The sequence below is a fragment of the Amaranthus tricolor genome, chromosome 17, assembly GCF_026212465.1.
Source record: "Amaranthus tricolor cultivar Red isolate AtriRed21 chromosome 17, ASM2621246v1, whole genome shotgun sequence".
Classification (NCBI taxonomy): domain Eukaryota; kingdom Viridiplantae; phylum Streptophyta; class Magnoliopsida; order Caryophyllales; family Amaranthaceae; genus Amaranthus; species Amaranthus tricolor.
Window position 1 is genome coordinate 11,731,683 of NC_080063.1, and position 15,501 is coordinate 11,747,183.

The 15,501-nt window shown below is 33.8% G+C and overlaps 1 protein-coding gene and 1 pseudogene across 1 annotated transcript; one reads left to right on the forward strand and one right to left on the reverse strand.

Annotated features, from left to right (window-relative positions):
* The first annotated feature begins 3,490 nt into the window (after positions 1-3,490).
* Positions 3,491-11,609, forward strand: LOC130804853 (serine/threonine-protein kinase BSK7-like; annotated as a pseudogene).
* Positions 11,610-12,636: 1,027 nt separating this feature from the next.
* Positions 12,637-15,214, reverse strand: LOC130804852 (tubulin beta chain-like). Its single transcript, XM_057669474.1, has 3 exons — positions 14,684-15,214; positions 13,737-14,006; positions 12,637-13,500 (listed from the first exon to the last, which is right to left on the reverse strand). The coding sequence occupies exons 1-3, from the start codon at positions 15,075-15,077 to the stop codon at positions 12,839-12,841; spliced, it is 1,326 nt and encodes a 441-aa protein (XP_057525457.1). The 5' UTR covers positions 15,078-15,214; the 3' UTR covers positions 12,637-12,838.
* Positions 15,215-15,501: the final 287 nt, after the last annotated feature.

Sequence of the window (15,501 nt, forward strand, 5' to 3'; positions counted from 1 at the left end):
TTCGTTGTTAATCAATAGGTGGGATTGTTATATAAAAATCATAAAAAGATTGAATTATTCTAGGTAAATTTTCCTCAGACAAACAAGAACTTGGACTTTGTTTTTTGAGATAATACATTACCTTCCTCAAATTCCACTAGCCAAACACCCCCTAAGAGTAGGGAGGATTAAATGAGAATCAAACATATAACCTTATTGGAGGAAAGTGGTACTTAATTGTGTCTATTTGCGTTGGATTGGTTTAACAAGGTTTTTGGACATTAAGTTTAAATTCAGGTCAAAATTAGGTTCAATTACAAAGTTCAAATATTGAATCATTGACTCGTTGGATCTGTTTTAAACACTTTTAGCTTTCTATGTATATTTTTTTATTATAGTATACGTAAAAACACATATTCAACAACTTAACAAACATTTGTTTCCATTTGGTAAGATATTACTTTTTATAAATATAAAATATATTTGTTCTCATACATATATATTTAAGAATAATATAATTTGGTTAATCTATAAGAAGCTAATAATAATGGTTGAATTAAGATTTTTTTTTTACTTTTATGGGGAGTTAAGTTAGTTAATTTCCAAGTTGAATGCATTTGTTTCAACACAAAATTTTATTTAGTATAACAAAACGAATGATCCTTTTAACATAAAAAAGATCATTACATTTAATTGTAGTCATGTAAAAACGATTAAGATAAACAAAAATAAAGATATATCCTTTTAAACGAAGAGGACTATAAAATAGGTGGTATCATTATTCCAATTTATCTCAATTATCCGTTACCTTTTCTTTTTGGCATATCATCATTCACATATGCTATATTATATCAAAGCATGATGATTGTTTATTTAGAAAACAAATATATACATTTTTGCACCCCATTTAAACGAACATTTTTAACTTGTCATTTGGGAAAAAAAAACATAAGCAACCATGACAAACAAAACAAGACAGCCATTATTTAAACAAGCTAATTCATAAGTAATACGTTGAATATTATATTATATTATATATATGCAAAAGGGGTTAGGTTAAAACCTCATAAGTTGGTACAAATTGCAAATGGTGGTGCATATTATGCTTTAATTTGGAGGTGACATTTTGGTAAATGTCTCTAACTTTGAAATATGGGTAAAGATTCTGCTTTGGGGTGACATATGTTTAAATGACGATTTTTAACTTTAAAAACACGTATATCCCTTTAACAAGATATATAATCTTTTTAACAAAATATATCTTAGTTCTTTTTATATTGTTAGTACCAGTTTAGATCTTTTTACGAGATATGAAGATGATCATGTGAAATCCAATAAAAGAAGATTAATTCCATTTCCTTGTTCAAAGATTTTCTAGACTAAATTCAAATAAAAGAAGTGTGGATTTACTACATTCATTGTTTAGACTACATTATTTTATTGAAGTCTAAAACTTTTTAATTATGTATGTATAACTTTTCATTTTAATTTATCTTTCTGATTTAACACCATTTTGTTTTTCTTGTAATAATCTTATTTTTTTCTTCAAATATGATACATAAATTTATTAGCTAACTTACTCTCTATCCTACTCCTTTTTATGGATCATTTAACACTATATTTAGATAATAACTTTGATTAAACAAAGAATGAAAGAAAGAAAGGAGGGAAGGAAAATAAATGAAAGATAAATGGAGGAAAAATAACTCTGAATATTTGTTTAGAAAAAAGAAAAAAAAAAAGATGAAAATTTACTTTTAAATCTTTTCAATTTTAAAAATATTAATACTATACCAAAAATTTACCAAAAAATCATTCATTCAATCCTTTTAAACCTCTTCCCTTATAATCCAAATAAAAAAATATTTCATCTCTCCAAATCCTTTTCCTTCAATTTATTTATCCAACCAAATTCCCTTCACCAAATTTGAACAAAGGTATAAGTACAACGTAGTCGAAAAGCACATCTTATACTTTCAAGTCTCAACCCATCATCATTTAAACTAAAAAAACTAAATCCTTAAACTTCGCCACCCTTTTTATTATATTGCCACCTCTTTTTTAATAAAATTACTAAAATGCCCTTAAATTTACTTTTAATTATAAAATCAACCATTATTATTACTGAACTAAATTTATTAATAATAATTAAATTAAAATAAAAAATATAAATTTTAAAAAAGAAAATAATTTTTTAAAATCGGAAAATAAACCTAATCACATGTTTTGTGTTGAAATTTGATACATAATCACTTTTTTGGCCGAAACTTTTGATAGGAAAATCACATTACTGCAATATTTGCAGCATTAAAACCTAGACTTCGAGATCTTTTCAATGATATATTACACGCCCAATTCCGATAACCGAGTGAGAAATGATGATCGTTTAAAATTTGCTCGTATTAATATTTGATATATGTTCAATCTTTTAGGCATAATATTTTATATAAAAATAGTATTAATGCAAGGTTTATAGAATTAGAAACTACACTTCAAGCGCTTTCCAACGACATATTATATGCACAATTCTGACAATCGAGCAAGAAATGACGACCGTTTAAAGTTTGCAGTGATTTCTAACATTCAGTCGCGCACGACCGAACCACGGTATAGTCGCGTAAAACGCGCGACTAGACCGCGGTGGAGTCGCGCGTTTTACGCGACCATACCGCGGTTCGGTCGCGCATTTTACGCGGCCATACCGCTGTCCAGATGCGCGTTTTACGCGACTATACCGTGGTCCGGTCGCGCGCGACTGAATGTTAGAAACCACTCCAAACTTTAAATGGTCATTATTTCTCACTCGATTGTCAGAATTTGGCATATAATATGTCGTTGGAAAGCTCTTGAAGTATACTTTCTAATGCGCAAACCTTGTATTAATACGATTTTTTTATAAAAATTTATGCTCAAAAGATTGAATATGCATCAAATTATAACACAAGCAAATTTTAAACGATCGTCATTTCTTGCTCGGTTATCGGAATTGGGCATGTAATATATCATTGGAAAGATCTTGAAGTCTAGATTCTAATTCCGCAAACATTGCAATTATATGATTTTCCTATTGAAAGTTATAGCTAAAAGAGTAAGCATATATCAAATTTTAACACAATCATATTGATTCTGCAATCATATTGATGCTCATTTTCGTTGGCCATTGTAATTCGATTTTTAGTTTTAGCTTGTTTTAGTTCAATGAGTGTTCGGAGAGAGTTTTTAAAGAGATGTTAGATATTGAAGGTTTGAAAAGTAATAAGGGGCAATCTTGAAAATTTAATATTTAAGGGGTGACGATAAAATGAAAAAATAGCTAAGTTTAATAATAACGGGCGTCCCACTTAAAACTTGTGCCAATTTTCTAACTTGCTATATAAGATTTTGATCAAGCATAGGTTTAATTGAAGTGGGTATATAGTAAAAGAAGCATCTTTGAAGTTTTTGCTCCTTTTCTTGTTGGGGTTTTAACTTTCAACTTTAAACTTTCATGGTGTGAATTTGAGGTAATGGTTACTATTTTGCTGTAGTAAGAAAACATCATTGAATTTGAATAGTTAATGGTTAAATTTATAGTTCTAGTTATTTTTTTCTTTATGACTCTACTTTTAAGAAATTTGTTTGACTCATGATTGTCACCTGACTATTAAGTAATCATACTGTGTAAAATGGAATGTCTTGTGATCGTTGTCCAATTTCTACCCCTTTTTGGGGGTAATTGAATCCATTGGGTTAATTTTGAATTTCATTTGTTCAATTGGAATTTTATAAAGGTTTATTTTCTGTATTTATAAGAACATTCCCATGTAAACTTTATTCACCTGTTATTTAATGTGAAATTCATGTAGTTTTATCCTATTTTGCAGTGTGCAGAAAGTAAATGAACTGTTGAATTTCTCAAGGTGTGAACTTGCCAGTTATTAGAATTCATTACTTCATGAAATTACGGTGATTGAATTTGTAGATTGATCTTGAAGTATTACCTAGTAGTTGGTTATGTGTATATAAATTGTGGCGCGAGTCAAATTGTTGAAATCAGTGGTAGTCTGCATTTTGCTCTTGTTGGGATGTAATGGGTTGTCAGTGCTCAAAACTATCAGTTTGTTGTTGGGATCCTGGGCATGATGCAGCAATATCAGAACCTGTTAAATGTATTTTTTTGGTGACTTGTGGATAGTGATTGAACATGGTAATTGCTATGTTACTTGGACTCGAGTTCTGATGTCCGATACTGGTACGTGTCCAAGTGTCGGATACGTTTAAATATTCAATGTTTATCCCTAAATGAAGTGTCTAAGTGTCATACCAATGTCTGAGCATATTGGACACGGGTACATAAAGCAAAATGAAGAGTCTGAGTAACATAAGGTAATTGTAGTCTGAAATTGAATGTTGAAAGGTGTTTTAGTATTATTTCATGGTGTTTGCTGCTTTGTTTATCAGAGGATGAGCAGAAGGGTGAGCTAGGTGATCTGCCTGCGTTTCGTGAGTACAGCATTGAACAACTTAGGATAGCAACGTCTAGCTTTGCGGTTGAAAATATAGTTTCTGAACACGGGGCACCTAATGTTGTGTTTAAAGGGAAGTTGGAAAACCAAAAGAAGATCGCTGTAAAACGTTTCAACAGGTCTGCTTGGCCTGATGCTCGGCAGTTCTTGGTATGAGATACTCTTATTCTTGCAATTTTTGTAAGATTTAAGGTCTGTCTCATGAAAGTTGCTACATTTGTTATCGTACAATACGTGCTTGCTTATGTCAGAGGTTGATTATGCTGTGTTGTCATGCTTTAGTTTTTCATTTGCTTGCCTGGTCTATTCATTTTCGACTTTATGTAAAAAGAGGTTAAAGGTTATCAACCAATGAACTTATCAAAGTTGAGTGTTTCTATTGGTGATGTAGCAACGAGGATCAATAGCACTTAATTTCATGATGTTTATCATTTGCTAGTGAGTTGTTGATAAAGCAGCAATAATAGCAAGTAGATTAGTCTATTGATTCCTATTCAAGATCTAAATTTCTCTCATCTAATTTTTCAACATAGGAAGAAGCGAAATCAGTAGGTCAGCTGCGAAGCAATAGATTAGCCAATTTGCTTGGTTGTTGTTGTGAAGGTGATGAGAGACTACTTGTTGCAGAGTTCATGCCGAATGAAACACTTGCGAGGCATCTATTCCATTGTGAGTTATTTTATATGTACATATTTTTTATTTTTAAAACTTTGTTTTGTAATCAATGACATAAAAAGTGACAACGAGCTCACTACAGAAAAAGTAATCTTTACAACTTTGCATTTTCTCCTTTCATATTTTTCAAGTAACAATTTGTATTGCCTTGGGCCTTGGGATGTAAATGCTTTTCTTCTAAAATTGTCCATTTCTTTTGTTCTAAAATCTCAATGTCGAATCAGTTTCTAATGGGTTTTTCAGCTGTCATTTCCTTTCCTTGAATCATATAGGTTAAGCGGCCCATAGCGTAAAAATGAGGTAACAGTCGTGATCGTGGTAAAAGAACGGTGATGCGGTTATCAAATACTGAAATGTCAGTCGAATCATAAGATTTCCCTTGATATGGTTTAAAATGCGTTTTTTTGCAGCTTTACGACGCGGAAGATAGCAATTGTTTTGAAAACCTTTATAATGCGTCCGATGCGGTGTGATGTGGGCTTGTTTTTACTCCTACGGTTAAGCCTGTGTACTTCTTCACTTCTGTACTGTGGTATTACCTCAACAGTTTGCATTTTGTGTGGCTGTTGTATTAATCATTAAGATGGGAGTTTTTTTTGTCAATTTTAGAGTATCGTTCAGTGTTTTTTCTTTAAAATGAAATTGTAATTGTCACAGGGGAAGCACATCCTATGAAGTGACCAATGCGGTTAAGGGTTGCATTGTATTACCAGTAAGGGACGCGCTCTATATCAGGATCTCAATGCTTATAGGGTTTTGTTTGATGAGGTACCTTTCCATTTTGTCCCTCTCTATAATTAGGCCATTCATTTCATATCTGTTCTTTTCACTTCTTTTGTTTCTCATTACATGGCAATAAATAATGTAGTTGGCAAATTCTCTGCGAAAAAAAAAAGATGTTATATTTCATGAAACTTTATACTGTTATTAATTAAAATTTGATTGAACTTTTAAATAGTTGTCTAAGATTATTAATTAAGAAAAATATTTCGTTGGGAAATGACAAACGACAAACTCTAAGAGGCCCTGGCAAATGGCTGCCTTTCATTGGCTGTGATTTGCATCTAGTTTGTCACGCATTGGCTGTGATTTGCATCTAGTTTGTCACGCATCACCTAAAAAATCGTGAAAATATATGAATTAGATTTGGAATATTCATAAATTAGATAAGCTTTTAAATTGATGCAAAAAATTCAAGAATATTATAATTTTTTATTTGATTGAGATTTAGTGAACGACTGATATGTTAATAATTTATGCGTATTTTTAAATTAATAAAGATGAAAATTGCCAATTTAATTCTTTGATGACAATATTCAGAATGATATTAGCATGATTCATTCCATAATAATGTGCGCGCATTAGTAGTTTAGTATTTTTTTTATTTAATAAATATGAAAATTACTAGCTTAATTAATATTTTGTTATTTGTTTTTTTAAAATTACTAGCTAAATTATTTGATTGAAATGTAATTAGCTTGACAACTAAACTAAAGAATGAAGATAATATTCCAATTTAATCATGAAGACGTATAAAATAGCGATTAGCTATTATTATGGAAAATGGGAATTTTTATATGGACTTGAGCACTAAAGTAGGAGAATTTAAATGTGATTAGCTATTATTATGATTATGGCTGATTAATTTTTTCGATTTATTAGTTATAAATAAATTATTAATCTAAGCAATTTTTGTAATTTGGCTAATTGATTCATTAGAGTATAAAGATATTTTGATATAGCGAAGCTAACGACTTTAAGTACTTATTACTCAACAAATGGTGTTGTAGACTTTGTGGTTAACATATTAGTAAACTTATGTGGTCTATAGAAGTTTCAGAAACAGTAGCTTATGGGTTATACTAGTAAGATTGCGTACATTTGGAGCTCTTAACCTGCCTGCATGAGATTTATATTTGTGTTGCTCTGATAACCTTTTGGTACAAAGAAAAGCTCCTTGCTTGTTGTTGGACACGTTAATTTTGAGATTTGAGTCTTGATACTGGGAGAACATGCTTGTTTTTAGTTTATTAGTGGATTAATTGACTTATAAATAGCAGATGGAACTGAAATTAATAAAGTGCATCATACTTTATTCTGGTTCTAGTTTCCTAGTTTATCATTATTTGAAAGGAACCAACTTAAAGTATACTTTTTTCCCAAGAAAATGGATTTGCTATTAACTTTTCAGTTTCCTTGCTCTTTATTGCTGTTTCAGGGAGGTGAACCTCGACTTTCCTGCTTTGGCTTAATGAAAAATAGTAGAGACAGGAAAAGCTACGATACCAACTTGGCTTTTACTCCACGTGAATATTTGAGGACTGGTAAGTGGTGTGACAACCTGCAATATTTGAAACCATTTATGCATAGATTTTCACAGAAATCTTTTGTGATAAGGCTCCACTTGGATCCTTAACTTTAGTCAATCATGTAATTTAGCCCCCTATCTCATTTCTTGAGCAATTTATCCCTTTCTTTTAGGTTATAAAGAACCAATTTGACAATCTTTCTACAACATAACATTCCATTACGCCAATGCTGTTAAGAGGCTCCTTATGGGGGTTTTGGGGGTCGGATGTATGCAACCTTACCCTTGTTAATCACAACAAAGAGGTTATCTCCGATTGACCCTTGGTAAAAAACATCATTGACAACTTCATATAAATGAGAAGTGCACATAATTTAGTGAGCGATCTTTTTGACTTCAGATTTTCTTTATTTATCACCCTAAAAGGTTATAAAGAATATAACCTATACATCTTGTATATGGTATTGACACTTTACTTCACATGTTCTTTTGCATACTTTCCTTTTCCCTCTCTTTATTTTACATTCCATTGCTGTACCTCCCTATCCTGTTATAATCATGAAATGCTTAGTAGTTTTAAAAATGCTGGAGTGAGAGCTCTGTCGCTGCTAAATTTGAAAATACATGTTGACCAGACTACTAAAAGTTTCGCCATCCAAGAGTTTTGAGTTATAGGCTATCATCACAACATCAATTATTCAAGTTTAACAGCAAAGAACAAATTCATTCTAGTAGTCCTAATTCAATTTTCTGTTTTTGTACCTACTTTCTGCTTACTTGGTTATCATTGGATGAGTGCATTTGCTTTCTTTGCTTCTGATGGATGTGTGATGCTACGCCTAATAGGTAGGGTGACTCCAGAGAGTGTTACATATAGTTTTGGGACTCTTTTGCTTGATTTATTGAGTGGAAAGCACATCCCTCCAAGCCATGTAAGTCTCTTGTTTAACATTATTTATCTTTAGTTGTTAAATATATTATTTCCCTAATCTTTTGGGGTTAAGGTTTTAGCGTTCTTGTTGATGTGTATACTTAAGAAGACAAAAAAATGTGAAATGTAAAATAAGGTATACTTGATTGCTATTCAGCACATTTCTTTAGGAACGTATGTGTATCATCAATTGCTATTGAGATTGTATGTTGTGTATTGATAGTCCTTTTAAGATGTTATAACATATAAGGTCCATGCAGAAATTGCTTGTTTATTTAGACATTGCGCAGATCTCTTTTCTGTCATTCAGGCGCTGTTTATTGTTTGTTAATAGGTACATATATGAATAAGATTATGCAGTTTGAGACCATGTGTTTTCTAAAAACATGACAAGTAGTGATTCAAGAAACTGAGGCTTAAATCATGATGTAGTTGTAATTTGGACTTGCACTATTGCTCCGTCAATCTTTAATTTACTTAACTCTTATATGTTGCTCTAATAAACCTGTGATATTGTCTGAATTTGTCTCGTTTCCCCTTTCATCTTATAATGATTCGGTACAAACCCATGTAAAAGCGGTCTTGCCATGAAGCCTTGAACCTTTGTTCTCATCAAACACTCATCAGCAACGGAATCCTTTTGATTTGTAGCACACATGTTTATATTAGTGACAATGTCTGAATTGTAGAACGGTTGAAATCTTGAAATATGTATGACTCTGATGTTCGTGAAGTAATCTATAGTTTTAGTGTCATCCTGTAGACCTGTACTTGCTATAAGAGTTTATCTGAACGTAAGTTAACAATTTTCAGGCTCTTGATCTGATTCGTGACAGGAACATTCAAACTTTGATAGATTCTTGCTTGGAAGGTCAGTTTTCAAATGATGATGGGACTGAGCTAGTACGTTTAGCTTCAAGGTGTTTGCAATATGAGCCACGTGAACGGCCGAATCCAAAATCAGTAGTAGCTGCGTTGGTTTCTCTTCAGAAGGAAACAGAGGTATGCACGTTTTCTCTTTCTTTTGATTCCTTTCATTTTGATTGTTACTAATTCTTAATAGCCACAGCTATGCTTTGTTCATTTTTGGTATAGAGACAAACAAAAATTATTGCTGCTAATTACAATGGTATGTGACAGGTTATCATGTAATTATGATATATGTCTATAGAGGTAGTGTGTCAAGTAGACTTTATTAAAGCTCGAAGTTTTAAGTTGCAAGTTTTTTCAATTTTTTGGTTGCTTGAGAGTGAATGTATTAATCATTAGTAATGTTAAGTAGACTTCAATCAAGGTGTTTGAAGTTGGAAGTTGTTTTGACTTCTCAAATTTTGGGTTGTTTGAGAGTGGGGAGAATCTAGCCCGAACCTGCCTAGGCTATGACCCAGGTCATTTGATTGAAATCCTATTAATATTGAATTGTGTAACACCTAGAAATAGTATTGGAGTAGGATCACATGAGTGTTCAGCCCATCGGGCCCATCCTATACTAGTATCTTGGATTCTCCCTTGTGAGAGTGGGGTTTACTATTTTTATAGAATATGGAAACCCATAATTTATAAGATAACTATTACATCTTCAATACAAAAATTTGGTGACTAAATAGGAGAAAAACTTCCCTCATGTTTATCATGGTGCATAGGGGGTTCAAGAGAAGATGTGGGCGGTGAACCGACTGGACCCTTGAGCTCATTCTCATAATTTGAGATCAGTCTCAGTGAGTGCAGAAACTCTTACCAATTAGTTACTTCATTTCAAGATGGTTGTCAAGCCCTAGCATATGAAGTTCTAACAAGTGCTTCCACCCCCCTTTTTTTCTTTCGGTTTTAGAGAGGGGAAGACTCCTTGGTTGCTTCTACTGAATACTGTTGGTTTTGGTAGTTCAGTGTCAGATTTCCTTAAGATTCTGAGCTTGATGAAATTCGAATTTTGAGATTCTGCTATCCTATCTGCAGGTTCCATCTCATGTTTTAATGGGCATACCTCATAGTGCAGCAGATTTACCCCTTTCCCCTCTAGGGGAAGCTTGCTCAAGAAAAGGTCTGACTGCCATACACGAAGTATTACAAAGTGTTGGATATAATGATGATGAAGGAGCTGCTACCGAGGTTTGTATCTAAATCTTTAGACTGAAGACATTGTTTATTATTAAATCATAGCCATGAGTTTAAAAAGGCGTTTGGCGGTCTTTTCTTCTAGTGTTACAATTAGAGGTGTTCATTCGGGTCACTGGATTGATTTCAGTTTAGGTGTTTCAGGTTGGTTTGAAATTGGGTTTTGTGTCCATATTGGTTTTTACATAAAGGTAAATCATTTTTGAAGACTGGTCAAATCCCGTTTGGTTATAATGTCGGGTAAATTTCGGATCATCAGGTCTATTTTGAACACCTCTAGCTACAATAAATATTGTCTGGCAGTTGTTTTACCTCCCTAATCTTATGCTAATGTATTGGCATTACTCTAATCTTCTGCCTAATGGAAGTATGAAACTTACTGTTTCTTTGATCATGGCAGCTTTCGTTTCAAATGTGGACCAGTCAAATGCAGGATACTCTGACCACCAAGAAGAAGGGCGATGTTGCCTTTCGGCAAAAGGATTTCAAGACTGCATTAGAATGCTACAGTCAAGTATGTCTTTTAGTACATAATCTTTTCGTTTGTTGAATATTTTACTCGATATATTCCGGCCCCTTAACTTTTATTTCCAAACTTCCCCGTGGTTGTAGTTGAGGAACCCGGATGGAGATTGAGTTAACAATGTTTTCGTGTTTACCTTTTTTCCAGTTTATTGATGTCGGAACCATGCTTTCACCAACAGCTTTTGCACGACGTAGTCTATGTTATCTCATGAGTGACATGCCACAAGAAGCGCTAGATGATGCATCACAAGCACAAGTCATATCTCCGGTATGACATATTGCTTCTTATTTACAGGCTGCTGCTTTATTTGCTCTCGGCAGAGATAACAAAGCGCAGCTTGCTCTGAAAGAGGGATCATGCCTTGAGAAGAAGCGAAATGGTACGTGATAGTAAATTTTAAGTAATGACTCTTTGTATTGCATATTGCTATTCTAGCACAATGTATATGGAGTTACTGAAGGATTGAAAAAGCCGTTTTTTTTGTAATCATCATTCTTCAACACACTTGACGGGTTTTTTGGTTTAACGGTTTGCTTTAGCGAGTAAATGAGTGCGTTTTTGCATTTTAAAGAGCGACTTTTTGATTTCCGCATAGAATCAGGTATTGAAGACTGTATTTGAAATATAAAATCCTCTAAGAGGTTCAACAATGAAAAACAAATGAAAAATATAATGCAAAGATGAACACAAGTGTATATTAGGTATCCTGGATACCTCCCCCTTAAATGTAGTTTATTATATTGAATTCAACAATTACAATGTAATAAATCTCCCCTTATCTTGAGAACAACCTCTCAAGATTATAAATACTAAAGCAAAGTAAGAACGCTCTCAAGTTTCTAACAATGCAATAGCTCTCTCAACAATATGTGTGTTTGTGGTGAATGTTAGTATGAGTGATGAATTCTATTTATGGGCAAGGTATTCATTAATCTTAGTATTCCCTCATAAATCACCATAAACTCACATATAACACCTCAATTGACTATGTTAATAACCATAGTAATAAACATCACAATAAACATTACATTAAACAAGAAAGTAATGCACTTATTCAGTGACTACACAAAAAATTTTGACCAAAACAGAATCCTATGTAGTCTGCTCAACTACCGCTCGATCGAGCCACTACCTCGCTCGGTCGAACGAGCTTCCAGTGAAGCTACTGTTTGTTTCTGCACCATTCGCTCGACCCACTCACTCCCGCTCGACCGGTCGAGCAGCCCACATTTGGTCGAGCGACTATCAGACTTCCTTGCCACTTGTTGCCTTGATCAAGCAACCCTCATCAATCGTTTCAAACTTCAAACCATTCACATACGACACACCTTTATCGACCCTCTCTAAAGTCCAAGACAAAGCATGTTCGATTATATATTTAAAGTTAACGTCATCATTAAGATTATTGACACTTGCTTTAACAATATTGTATAGGTAACGGGTGAATAACATTCACATATTACTGCTATTTTGTTGTAGTATCCATTTGTTTCGGTTTTAGTTTTATCCGTCTCGATCAGATTGCTACATTTGCTGCTAAAAAGCTCACGCAACTCGCGAAAGAGAGAGAAATGTACCAATATGTAGGAAGGAAAAGTTAGCATAAATTGTCTCAGTCAAACTTGCTATATTTAGTAATAATGTAATTATTAATTAATTACATAAAAATAAAAGCGCAAGTAAATTAAACAAGTTCAATTCCTTGTACAAAAATAAGAATCTCCCCTCTTCCCTCTTGCTAGTAAATGCATCACTTGAAAAAGAATAAACTCTTATTCTCCTCCTTAATTAGTTTATAATTAAGCGTCTTCATTCTCGTACTCCTCCTCAAGTTCCACACCGGCTTCCTGATACTGCTGATACTCGGACACCAAATCATTCATATTACTCTCAGCTTCGGTGAATTCCATCTCGTCCATACCCTCACCGGTGTACCAATGCAAGAAAGCCTTCCTCCTAAACATGACCGTAAACTGCTCTGATACCCTTCGGAACATCTCTTGAATGGAAGTCGAGTTTCCAATAAAAGTCGAGGACATAGAAAGTCCGGTTGGTGGGATGTCGCACACGCTAGACTTAACATTGTTGGGGATCCACTCTACAAAATAAGATGTATTTTTGTTCTGAACATTAGTCATTTGTTGGTCTACTTCTTTTGTGCTCATTTTTCCTCGAAACATTGCTGATGCTGTAAGGTACCTTCCATGACGAGGGTCTGCTGCACACATCATGTTCTTCGCATCCCACATTTGTTGGGTGAGTTCAGGGATGGACAAGGATCGGTACTGCTGAGAACCGAGGGAGGTCAAGGGAGCAAACCCAACCATGAAGAAGTGAAGTCGAGGGAAGGGAATCAAGTTCACTGCCAACTTTCTGAGATCGGAGTTAAGTTGTCCAGGGAAACGAAGACAGCATGTTATACCACTCATTGTTCCCGAGATCAGGTGGTTTAGATCACCAACTGCAATTTATTAGCAAAAGTTTTTTACTTTAATTGACTTGGACAAACGATTGCACATCGCATAACCCATCAGTTTATCAAAGAACCAACTCGACCAAAAGCTTAAGCTGGTGGTTGAACTCTATGATATGTTATATGCGCCCTTACATGAAAACCCATTTTACGCTAGAAGAAGAAAACATATGAAACAGACAAGAGAAAGATATAGAAACCGAAACACAATTACAGTAACATACAGCGCGGGTTGCTGAGCTTGAGTGTGCGTAAGCAGATGTCATAAAGGGCTTCATTGTCAAGCACCATGCACTCATCAGCATTCTCCACCAGCTGGTGGACGGATAGAGTGGCGTTGTAAGGCTCCACCACCGTGTCAGACACCTTTGGAGACGGAAACACAGAGAAGGTCATCATCATACGATCAGGATACTCCTCCTTAATCTTTGATAATAGCAAGGTCCCCATTCCTGATCCTGTTCCTCCTCCTAGAGAATGGCATATTTGAAAACCTACCAAGGGTTTTTGCCATATTATTAGAAGATTGAAGAAAGTAAGCTATATCTGACAAATTTGCATAGCAGAGCTGTGTACTGATATGTGATCTGATTTTTTTTTTCAAATAATCTCCATTTCTCTTTTTTTGATCGGGATAAGTTGGAGAATCTCGTACAAACAAAGGGAAGGGGAATTGATTTTTATTGATGAGGTAAGAATCAAACTCTGGTCATTATTAAAAACTCTCAAATAGAAAAAGAAAACTCCAAACGGATTAAATAGGTTGAAATTAGGTCCGCGTGGTTATTTTTGACCCGATGAAGTAAACGGTTACGTTCGGGTCATAGGGTTTTTTATTGTTTATATATGACTTGAACACAAATCCAACACGGCATAATTTGTTTGACAGGCCAAATCTCAATGCGAGCGATAGGCCTGGTAAAAGCTAGCCCGACTTGAACCTAAACCAAAATAAGTAGGTTTGGGTTGAGACTTTTGACCCAATTAATTAAATAATTCGATTCGACTTGATCTGTTTATTTAATGGGTTGAGACTTTTAACCTAATTAATTAAATGAGTTGAACAATACCCATGTTGACTTTCATATGGGCGGAGTTATAATAGGTAGGTTGAATATAAGCAACTTTACGCTCGTTAACACGAAGATAGTGAAGACATAGAGAGAAATACCTTGCAAGGAATCAGAATTCTCAGCCTCTTTACGAACAACATCAAGAACAGAATCAATCAATTCAGCACCTTCAGTATAATGTCCTTTAGCCCAATTATTACCAGCACCATTTTGTGCAAACACAAAGTTATCAGGCCTAAAAATGTTACCATAAGGACTAGCTTTAAGGGAATCCATGGTGCCTGGCTCAAGGTCTATCATCACTGCTCTCGGCACATACCGCCCACCACTCACCTCATTGTAGTAAACATCGGATCGTTCGAGTTGTAACGGCGAATCTCCGACGTACTTCCCGCTAAAATCAATGCCATGTTCATTGCAAACAACCTCCCAAAATTGTGCACCAATTTGGTTACCACATTGTCCTGCTTGAATATGAAGGATTTCTCTCATGATTTTTTAGGAGGTGTTCTTCAATGAAATGGGATTATCCCTTATTATTAATTATTAGTATTATTATTAATAAACAAGAGGTGATCAAGAGGGGGATTTTGTTTGAATAATTTTCTTTTTTACTAATAAGATTTTGTTGGTTTTTGATCAATAGGATATGCTACAATATTGGGTTTTGTAGGGTGGTAAATTAAATGTGAAAGATAAGGAATACTAAATTTGTCTTAATTATTTTTATGTCAAAGGAAACATGACAGAGAGATTAATAATAATAAATATATTGTTCTATATTTAATAACTTTATTTTTAAACTTACTTGTAACGTGTAACATTTAATGTTTGTTTGATTCATTTTATTTTTAATATCGTCAACATTTTATTTTATTGATGATAATTAATTTATACTTCTACTTCATAATTTTTT